Below are 11,679 nucleotides of genomic sequence, written 5' to 3'. Positions count from 1 at the left end.
CCTCCGGTTTCATATGCAAAAAAAATTATTGCGCTAGCTTACGTGGTTGCAGAGCTACCGGGATTTAAAAATAGTTACGCAAAACAGAGCGTGCCCGCTCCGACCGGCTCTAAAGGGTTAATCTCCAGTCATAGAGGCCTGGGGTCCATTTATTGAATCCCAACTGGTTTCTGAGTAGTTGCTAGCTGGTCTAAAACCAAAAACCTCCTTACTTTGGTTGCTTGTAGGTTGCTGTGAAAGATGCCCTCTTTATGGGAAAAGAAATCCCCAAGTGGTGGTGAAACTGATAAGAGTGGACCACAAAATGGAAAGCTAAATGTTCTCCATTTCCTTTCATTTTCCTTTTCACAGTTACCACTACTTAATGAATAGTTGGTAAATGTTTGCAAGTCTGCATCTTCCATGCAAAGTACAAAGGTTTGCGGCAATTTGCGTGTAAGTAAAGCAATCACAAAGAAGTCTCTGGAGAAACACCTCTTTGTGACTGATTTCACCTAGCAACAGTCAGCACCCACTCATCGACCAGATGGGGGCATACACATTTCACCTGACAGATTTCATGGCCGGTGTGACTAAGGCCTTAACTGTCTAATCAGCCTGATCAATGTGTTTGATGCAAAGGCATTAGAGTGTAGAAAAAACAAAAAGACAAAATGTTAGCAAAGAGAAGGCTTTATACAGAACGTTGAGATCATGGAGAGGCAATCATCATCTCCTGCCATGAACAGAACAACCAAATCAGCACAGATGCAAATGCTCCTTGTTAGAGGAGTTTCTGTCTGTTTTTGTCTTTTATGGTGGATTACATCTGTATGGTTTTCTACATACTTTGAGCAATTCAAACAAAATTATATAATATTTGTGCTTAACTCAAAGGTCTTTTATATACCCTAACATGCATGTCTGTAATGGTTTTGAGCAAAGCAGAAAAATTATTTTATGCAAGGCTCGGAAAATTATATTTGAAGTGCACTTTCTGTACTATCTGTCAAAATTATCTTTTACATTCATTCCAAAAACATCACTTGTTATTGCACCAATAGAAAACAACCACAAAGAAAATGTTCCATTCAGTCGACCAATCATAACTTCCACTTCCTTTAATGGAAAAATCTGCTTGGGTCGTTGCATTTGTCAGTAAGACTTGTTGAGCTGCCTTTTAACTCCTGTTCATTATCACACATGGATACAATGCATGTTTTTCTCATTGTTCTTTTTGGTAATTAATGTGATCATTTTCAAGATTTATTGATATTTCGTCCTATTTGACATTGAACTAATGTTGTAAAAAAACTGTCTGTTTTATTGTGATTTTGTATAAAGCTGTGCATGTTTTAACCTCTTCTAATGTTTTTGTGTATAGGTCCCGTAGGAGCTTTAACTTCTAGTCATAATTTGACCAGTGGAACAGTGTTGGAGATGATGGTCAGACCAGGAGAAAACATAACTCTCTACTGTGACTGTAAAACTTCAACTGGAGAATTCATAGTGTGGTACAGGAATTGCTCTCATGAGAAACAACCTTCTCTTGTTCTAAAAACAAAGCTTGAGCAAAGACAATATAAACCAGGTATTGATTACCAAAACCTTCTAAATCCATTCCCTAATTTCCATCTTGTGAAAAATCATTCCTCTCAATCCTATGACCTGCTGATCACAAACATCAGTGATTCGGATGAGGGCTTCTACTACTGTGGAACTGAACAGTCTAAGGTGAAGGAAAAAGAAACTATTAATCTTGAATGCCTTTATAGATATGGAAACCTCACCACAAAGATCCTACTTTGTAAGTATTCTAGTGTGAGTCATCAATACATGATCTGTCTGCTTATTACAACAATTTAACATGAATATAATGGTAAAAATACAAATACAGAAATAAATAAACATAGAAATAAAACAAATGTTTATGTTTTTTAAGATATATTCTTCCTTCAGAATAATTTGCCAGGCTTTTACTACTGCTTCATCTATTTTGCTTGCTTCATTGTAAGAAAAATAGGTATTCAGGTGACTGAAACAGACACTGCAGGATATTCTTTTTCTTAATTTTCAAAGACTACTGGGTGCCTATTATTATATGTTATAGTTCATTTTCCTTCTGTACTACCTTTGGCTGAATCTGAGCAGAAAGTTCATTGCTATATGTTTCACATGTTTGTCATTCTGGTACAGGTTGGTCTTTGTAATGCAACTAACAACATCATACTTTAAATTTACTTTAAAATTATCCCCAGATCTTCTACCTGAATAATTTAGGGGAAAAAAGACTAATTTCAAAGCTTTTTTTACTCAGACCCCCGTGAGCCTCAAACCACGCAAAAAGACTGTGGTATATGCTGGATGCTGCTCTTCTCTCTGTGTCCAGCTTTTGTGGCCCTCTCATCTCTGCTATGTTCTCTTTTGATATATTACCATCACAAGACAGGTAACCGCTCTGTTTCATTTGTACAACAAGATTTTTCATCACTTTAGTTCCATGATCATTTGACTATCACAGAGTTTTGTCAAGTAAAAGAAAAGAGCCTTTGTACATTTTACATTTTTTTTAAATGTTCGTAGCCAAGAAACCTCCGGCTGATGAGAAAAGATATGAGAGCAGAGACCAGATGAGAAGAAATCAGGTCATATATCATGACACAAAGCTATTTAGCTCTAAGATGCATTTATCATTTGTCAGTGCTTGATGATAATTCTAAATAATTATGAAATTTTAGAATGAAGATGTGTGTTATGCAGCACTGGAAATCCAGCCAGCATCTCAGAGACCAAAGAAGAGGATCGCCCAGAGTTCAGATTTCAGTGCCTACACAAACATGAATAGTTTTCACATGTAATGAACTCTTTTTTTCCCTCAGTATGCTTACTAAGTATTGTTGATAAGTAGCCTGTGCTACCAGATCTGATAAGGAAAGATTATGTAAGATTATGGTCTTTTTTCCCCAAAAATTAATGTAAGGAAGTGATTACCTCCACAAGAATTCTAATGCTTAGATATTTGAAAATAATAAGTATTTACTGTGTTAGCAAAGTTTTTAAAATTGTGACTTGGTGTTATAGTCATTAACTTGGAAATATCATTTTAACTTCTTAATCCTCCTATAACAAACCCTTAGTATTTATGTGATCATTGTAATACATCTGTGTGCTGTTCTTTAAAACAGTGAATTTTCAGATACACTGTAGGCTACAATATTTTTTAAACCTAATAAAGTTCATTAAAATGTAACCTATTTTAATTGTGAATATTTTGCATTTCCCTTACTGATCGACAGCCTACCGTGAATGATGTGACTCACACAAAAAAGAGTATAAAACAAAAGGCCCAGGCCAAAGGAAATTTAACATACTATCATACCAGTTGTATTAATTTCTAAATGGTACTTTTACAGATTCATATATACTACTCAGAAAACCTACAGTTTTTGGACATTTTTGTGTCATTTTGAAGACTAATAGATATCTATGTTAATTTAACATTTCATATCCAACTCTACCATTTGGTGCTGTGCATATAGAGGGAGATGTGCTGAACCACCATCTTGCACTGCATTAAGCACCACATCTGTCCTCATCCGCACCTATCTGCTTGATAATGTTGCTTTCAGATTTGTCCAAGTGGCTTTGTTGGCCTACCTTGTGGTTATGATGTGGTTGGGGACAGGATGGCCCTTGGCAAACATGGTTCAACTACAAACATTATGTCTTAAATGGTCATAGTATGATAGCAAGATCTCTACTCTAGATGAAATAGATTTTCAAGCACTTTCAGTCAAATGTTGTGCAAAGCAATAACATTTGATTGTCAACTAACTTTGAAAGGCAGAGCTTCTCAGAAGTAATGATTGGGGGAGGTTCACCAATCTAAAACAAATCTGCATCTACAAATTGTGGAACAATTTCCTCAATGTTAAATTGTGCATAAGTCCATAATATCACCCAGAGAGTCTAAGAATATGTGGAAAGTTCTATACACACATGAAAATGCTTAAAATAAATATTGATTGCCAACGATCTTTAGGCAGCATTACATTAAGAACAGCCATAATTCTATTATGGAAATCATCGTAAGGGGTCAGGAACACTTCCAGAAATTATTGTCTATTAGCACAATTCGCAGTGCCATCCACAAATGCAGATTAAAACTTTATCATTACAAGAAAAAGCCAAATGTGAACATGATGCAGAAATGCCACCATCTTCTCTATATCAAAGCTCATTTAATATTAACTGATGCAAAATTCTTCTATAGTCAGATGAATTAAAGTTTGCAATCATTTTTGGAAAACATGAACACAACATCCTCCAGACTAACAAGGATAGGGAGATGGACAGTTAAGTTGATAGGACATCCAAAGTTATAAGATCTTGCTCTTAGTCTAATCTCAAACATGCTGCTCCAGAACCATGTACTAGAAAGGAAGTTCAGCACAGCTAAGTTATTTTTCCGTTTTCTGGATTCACTTACCCTGATATTGACAGTCAGGATAACTGGTCACATGAAGCAGTTTAATAACTTGTTAACTTAACCCAGGGTTTCCCATACACATTCACATGAAATAGGTGGTGTTGATAAGTGTACTGGCAACAAAGTGGCTGATTTTACAAAGAAAGATAAAACTATACTATGAGAAAAATATGAAGCGATTAAGCACATAACACCAATTTAAATTAGCACTGCTGCTGTAGATAAATTAGTGACATGAGTGTATGTTGCAGACTGGAAAAGAGTTGGTATATTGATGAAGTTTAGCTAATATAAAGGCAGGATTGATAGCTAGCAAAACATAACATTTATTAACAACAACTATATCATTATGACACAAGAAATTCTGAAGCACTATAATTAATATTTTGTTAAATTAATGTTTAAAAGACAGGCTTAGTTCTTTCAGCGTCAACCTCGCTGCTCTTTGTTGGTCTGAGAGCACATATTGATTAATATTATTATAAAAACAAATTTATGCTTAGTCTGCATGTAAATTTGATGTAAAGTCAGCAAGTAAATATAGCTCCTCTGTTTTAGGATCCTATATTTATGGTTATAGAACAATAAAATTGTTTTTAAAATTGCTTGCAGCCAACAGTAATGTTAAAAAATGTAAAAATCTAGTTGTTTATTAAGTTGTTTTTTAAGAATTTATGTCTCATGATTCATTAGGGAAATGCAAAGTAGGTTTGGAAATTGAAGTGAGTTTAACATTACAGACCTACCACATATGAACAAAGGACATTTTATTATAATAACGATTACAGGACAGTTATAATATTAGTTTTTCAAGTATTTTTATGTGTGCTTTACAAAAACAGACTAAAACTTATTTCAACACATATTTCAGATGATCAAATCCATTTGAATACTACAGAAAGATAACACAAGTGAATTCAAAATGCAATGTCTTGATGCATGCTCAATCATCCAGGTAAGTAAATCTCCAAAAGTTGATTCTGTTCATCTGCACGTAGCGTTTTCAGTGGGAGAAACGTTTCGTCACTCATCCAAGTGACTTCGTCAGTCTACAGTCAAAATGCAGTGTGAAAAAGTTATTCAAATACTATCAGGCCCTAACTCAAAAAGTCATTTTCCCCTTAACCTAATAACTGGTTGTGCCATCCTTGGCAGCAAGATATATATAAATATATTACTTAAATCCGTCTACAACAGTGGTTAGGATGGCTTTTTGTTTACAACAATTCATGATGCCTATTTTTAACTAATTTTCTGTGTTTTGTCTCATGTTACCAATCAGCTATTATCTTTAACAGAATGAAACACTGTAGCTAAGTTTATAATGAGCAAAGTTTGTTTCAAGGACATAATACAAAGAATAAATAATACTTTCTCTGTCTTGAAGCTACAACAATACAACTCTGACAGTAAAGTCAACCTCAGCCTCCTCGTCAGCCGTCAAACAGGAAACCCACAACATCAAAAAGCCCCTTACAGAGTTACAAAAATTCCCTTGCAGAGAGTTTGACATGCATTATAGTGTACAGTTTGATTTGCTTGACATTTTATATTGAAAATATATTTTGAGAACAGAGCAAAAGTATTTCAGCGTCCCAGATCTATGCTATCCGGACATACATAACTACCTTATAAACTTCCCATCCTACTACTTGCAACAAACATTCAGCTGTGGAATCTTCAAGCAAAAAAAAAATCTGCATCATCACTGGAAAGGTAAGTGTCATATTATCCCAGGCGGTGTGACGTTGTTAGCGTTGTCGTTTGGTTACATTAGCTTCACTAAAACGCATCTGGTTGTCAGTAGCTATTTTGTGTTTTTGGTGTACTTAACATTTGTAATTGTATTTATAGGTTCAACATTCCCAAAGGCTTAATGACCCGCTGTTAAAGCCATGGGTAGTAGTGAGAAAAGACGGGGTTGTCTTGGGAGCACACTGTAACTGCACAGCTGGCCTTGGTGAGAGCTGCTCACATGTGTCAGCTGTGTTGTTCAGGACATGGCAGCATACCAGTGGAAAAAAAAGAAGAGATAGCTGTTACATCTAAGAAGTGTAAGTGGGCCATTCCAAGTGAGGAGTCTTTAAAGAAAGTGGAGTATTAGCAATACAAGGACATCATTTTAACAACTCTAAACAAAATAAAAAAGAGAAATCTGCAAAAGATCATCCTGTCCTCCCAGCGTTCCCACCTCTGACTGCTGCTCAGCAAGACCAACTGTATCACAACCTCTCCCAATGCCACACACAAGAGGGGAAGATCATCAAACCTAAATTAAAATTCTAAATTAATGCTATTTTTGTTATTTATATAATTCAGTGTTTTGTATTGCACATTACCACTGAAGCAAGTGGCTAGTTTGTAGATTTTTGTTCACTGACAAAGGCAATAAAAAAATTTCTGATTTTGATTCTGATCTGTATCTGTCAATCAGGAATATGAAACGTGGTTAGTGGAAATCATTTAAGATGGATGTGAAGATCCAAAAATAGTGAGCCCAGGTCTGCCATTCTCTTATTCTGATATTTTTAGGACAAGTAAGAAAGCTTTCCCTTCAAAAGTCAAGTCACAATAAGCAAACAAAAAGTGAGAGTGTATTTGTTGGTTGAGCACATCAGTCACATCATTTTCATTTACATCACTGGAAGGGCACCACAGATTCAGATACATTTGTAAGCTCACAACATACACCCACAATCTTGTCAAGACAGGTCACATCATTTTCTCTGTCTGTCTGTGAAAGTTATGGGGACTGTGCTTTGCAAGATTGTGTACTTTTGACGGAGAACTCCTATTACTCTTTTATATGTATCCTGAGAGAAGCAAGACATCTGGTGTTCTCCAAATCAACAGGATCCAACTGTTTCTTTCCACGAGTAATTGCTGGAATCTTTAAAACTACATCAACTGGGAGCAAATGAGATAAAAAATGACTTTGTTCTGTAATAAACCTCCCCATTCAGAGGAGATGAAACAAATAGAACCTTGAGGTCAAATTGCAATTAAATATTTGACTGTGTGATGTGACTTGTACAAGAAGTAACACTGAGCACTGGCTAGCAATCTACTCGGTTTCTCTAGATATATTTCTAAACAATCCATGATGCAAACAGTCTTCTCAAAGCTGCTGTTCTGAAATGCATATAGCAAAGATTGTCTTAGGGATTCTCTGTCAGGCCACAACACTAGCTGAGAGCTGCAGTCGCACCGTGTGAATAAAGTTGGCTCTCAAATCAAACCTCTGGACCCGTCATGCGTCATCCTTGCCACAGTGGTGCCGAAACCCAGGAAGTGGCATGACGGGTCCACACCCGAACAAGGGAAGGGAGGAGCTGGCCTAGATAGTGGCTGAAATGCTGGCCACCCAGCGGGAGCAGGCGGCAGAGGACTAGCCCATTGTCTGCTATCGAATATTTGATACTTGTGAGTTAAGGACTGAGTGAGCTGGGACTCTGCAAACACTTTTTGACTCAAATTAACCATCTTCATCGTCTTGGCTTGGCCTTCAACTCTCCAACAATGTACATCTTGACTGTTTTGTTGAAATTCCTGTATTCATATACTAATATCCCACATGGAAAGAAAAAAAAAGAACTATTAATGAGAAACACCCTGGATAAATGGATATATTTTCCTCTCTATCTCCCCATGCAATGTTGAAATCACCCTTTGACGAAACTGACTGGGCATAATCTGAACAATTTTCCAAAGACATGCATCAATGATATCTTGCCAATGGGATGCATCATAGTTCTTCCCAAATTTTGAATTCATGTTGCCATGAGATGCAACCATTGGGGGCTCTGTTTGGCGTGTCACCCTGCCTGTCATTGAAGGCCCTTCCCTTTAGTAGAGGTTTCAAAGGTCCCGCTGCTTCCAAAGCTAATTGGTCTTTAACCCTTTAAAACCGGTCGGAGCGGGCACGCTCTGTTTTGCGTAACTATTTTTAAATCCCGGTAGCACTGCAATCACATAAGCTAGCGCAATAATTTTTTTTGCATATGAAACTGGAGGAGTTGTACTTACATCTTATGCCATCAGCTTGTCCTAGGTCACGGTTTCCTTCCACATATAGCTTTGCAAAAACTGCATAAAAAGCACTTGCAGCAACAAAAACATAATATTCCAGAAACACGCTTTGCCGATCCGATCAGCTGTTCATAACACTTCCTATGTTGGAATAGACGTCAGAGCAAACTTTCGCATGTCCGCCATTAGCTGCCCGAAACCGGAAGTGACGTCGTTTTCGTGGAAATGTAGTTTTTTTACGATCAGGGCCTCATGAGCCTATACTGGTGTTTTTAAAAGTTATGTTTGACTTTATGACTTTCTGTGTCGTTTCTGGGATGCTTAGGACTCATATTGCACTGCTGGAAATAGTTTATTTTGATGCATGTGCTGCTTTTTTGCAAATTTGCACTATAATATTTATTTTCGTTTTTCCTGCAGAGTATAAAAATTGGTGTATTTCAAAAATAAAACTATGAAGACACTGAAAATAAATTTCCTGTTTTGGGAAACTATTTTGTGCAACTTTTTTGTATTTACAGTTTTGAGAGATAAGCCTCTTAAATTTCTCTAACTAGAAATATATGTTAAAAAAACAAAAACGATTTTCAATTTTTTTGTAGTTTATTGCACTTTTTTGCAATTTATGTAATTACTATGCACTTAATGCATACATATTATTAAAATTTAGGCTATAATGGTTGTATTGATGTATAGCAACTTGAAATGCTCCCAAAAATGGCACTACAGCATGTAAAAATATAATATAAGCTCTGGCGGACTTGGTTCTATGGTAGGTCTTAAAGGGTTAAAGACTAGTTTGTTGATTACAAAGAAGTTAAATATAACTGCATACAGAACATACTTTAAAAACATGCTAAGAATTGCTCTATGTACAGGGATTTTTGTACAAAGTTTGGCTGAAATTGGCCCACTGGTTAAGGAGGAGATATATATACAGACATATGCTATGTCATCATTGTAAGATGGAATTTGTCCAACTACTCTTTTCCTCCATTGTGTTTTACAAAAACAATACCCATTCAATACAATGCTAACGTTTTATTTGTTTTATAATATCACTTATGTTTGTTCTATATCAAAAACCTCAGATACAAAAGTACGGTTAATAATTGAGGTTCAGTTGGAACAGTTTAAATGTTGGTCAGCTGTAGTTTTAAGAAACTTTATCTTTTCTTTACATCAATACAAAAAGAAAGTGACACATGACCACAAAAGAATGTTACGCTCAACTAACCAGTCACAACTTACATTTCCTTTAATGGAAAAATCTCCTCCTTTCATGGCATCCGGCAGTAAGCCTTACTTGATTCTCTTACATCTACAGGTCATCGACAAACATGGGCAGGACGCTTTTTCTTCTCACTGCTCTCTTAGGTATATTATTTAGTTAAATCTGAAAGATTGCATTTGCACTTCATATTTTTCTTTTTGTGTAATAATCGATATTTAGTTTCTGAGTGTTTGAACAATATTGTAACGTTAGTTCTGATGAAATTGTTTAGTTTTTGATCTGATTTTGTGTTTGTCTTTCAGGAGTTGTTTTCTGTAGTCATGGCAAGCTGTCTGGACCAGAGTTAGTGGTAAGAGTCAGACCCGCCGATAACATCACTCTTCACTGCGACTGCCGAAAATCAAGCCGCAAATTCATAGTTTGGTTCAGGAACTGTTCTCATGAGAACCAGCCTTCACTCATTCTAAGGACAAACTACAAATATGATCCATCATACCTTGAGGACAAAGTAGACATTCTCAATCCATTCCCTCGTTTGCATTTATTGGAAAACCAGTCTTCTGACTCCTATGACCTGTTGATCATGAACACTACTGATTCTGATGAGGGTCTCTACTACTGTGGAACTGAACAGAAGGAAATTGACACAACACTTTCTCAGAAATATATTTACAAATATGGCAACATCACAACCAGGATTCTGTTGAGTAAGTGTTTGAATCTTATTTCTGTTTGAAATAGCTTAAGTTGAGTGAAATTCATTCAAAGAATATAATCTGAATACTCAGAATAAGAACAGCCTCCATAACTTCATTTTGGGGTGTTGAAAGAATATTCTAGCTCTAGTATTCATACTGTAAATTGCTCCTGATAAATAACCAATTTCAGTTTATGATTCAATTAAAGAAGTTAAGGCACTTAAAACAAAGAGCGTAAAGTTATCCACAAAATGAGCTGATTTGGCGTTATTTTTAAATGTAATTGCCAGTGGTCGTGTACTATATAGGTCATTTAATTGTTGTTGTTTTTTTTTTCTTTTAGTCATTTGAGATCTATATTTATGTATCCACCTATATTTAAAAAATATTATTGCAATTAACACATGGGGAAAAAAATCAGTATTTTTAAACATGAACCATGAAAATGCATACAAATAAATTATACAAACTAATTATTGCAATTTGTGTTTGAGACAGCCTCCACCGTGACTCGTCATGACATCCACAAACCTCAGGAGGACTGTAGCGTGTGCTGGACGCTGCTTTTCACTCTGTGTCCTTTTATTGTCGCTCTCTTCTCTCTTTTATCCTCTGTACTGTTTTACCAGCTTCGCCAAAAAATAGGTACCTGCTGTATTTGTAACTTCCATCTGTTCCATCTGCACTTTGTACTTAATTTCCATCCTCAATTTATTGTATTATTGTATTTGTTATGTTCCATCTTTGATGTAAAATTTGTCCTTTCCTCTGTTTTCTGTAGAAAATAATACATCTCAAGATGACATGAAGACAACTGAAAGCCAAAGTCACATAAAGCAGGTAATCACCAGCGGCAGTAATTAACAGACTATCTTGGTGTTACAGTTACAATTTTCATTTTAAGTTACAGAGTGAGGTGGAGTGTTTTTTTTGGCTTGCTGTTTACTTACAAACTCTAATACTATATTAACAAAAATTTTGAAATCTCAGGATGGAGATGTGTGTTATGCTGCCCTGGAAATTCGTCAAGCATCACAGAGACCAAATAAGAAGAAAATTCAAAGTTCAGATTTTAGCACATATTCCTCCATCAATACTTCCCAGATATAAGAACATTCACATTAAAAACAAAAATGATAATACAGTAGTTTTCTACCACATTTAAGATGAAAAGCAGGTGATAGATTTGTCCCTTCTTGTTTAATCAGCTTTTCACACCAACTTTGACATGCTGTTCACAAACCCCTGAT

General features: G+C 35.8%; 2 protein-coding genes and 1 pseudogene across 2 annotated transcripts; 2 read left to right on the top strand and 1 right to left on the bottom strand.

The window, feature by feature from the left end:
• The first annotated feature begins 1,419 nt into the window (after positions 1-1,419).
• LOC146385488 (uncharacterized) lies at positions 1,420-2,837 on the top strand. Its single transcript, XM_084929989.1, has 4 exons — positions 1,420-1,804; positions 2,297-2,428; positions 2,563-2,624; positions 2,718-2,837. Exons 1-4 carry the CDS (start codon positions 1,420-1,422, stop codon positions 2,835-2,837), a joined length of 699 nt encoding a protein of 232 aa, XP_084786115.1.
• A 4,269-nt stretch (positions 2,838-7,106) lies between these two features.
• Positions 7,107-7,957, bottom strand: LOC146385487 (uncharacterized; annotated as a pseudogene).
• Positions 7,958-10,029: 2,072 nt separating this feature from the next.
• LOC146385486 (uncharacterized) lies at positions 10,030-11,293 on the top strand (the record flags this gene model as incomplete). The annotated part of the gene is made up of 3 exons (XM_084929937.1): positions 10,030-10,438; positions 10,928-11,074; positions 11,211-11,293. Coding segments are annotated over 3 exons (639 nt in total), but the record flags the coding sequence as incomplete, so codon positions are not given.
• Positions 11,294-11,679: the final 386 nt, after the last annotated feature.

This window comes from Perissodus microlepis, chromosome 6 (assembly GCF_051167445.1).
Source record: "Perissodus microlepis isolate ML-2025 ecotype Zambia chromosome 6, ASM5116744v1, whole genome shotgun sequence".
In the NCBI taxonomy this organism is placed as follows: Eukaryota; Metazoa; Chordata; class Actinopteri; order Cichliformes; family Cichlidae; genus Perissodus; species Perissodus microlepis.
The sequence above is the reverse complement of the archived record's forward strand: the minus strand, read 5'-3'. Positions and strand labels throughout refer to the sequence as shown.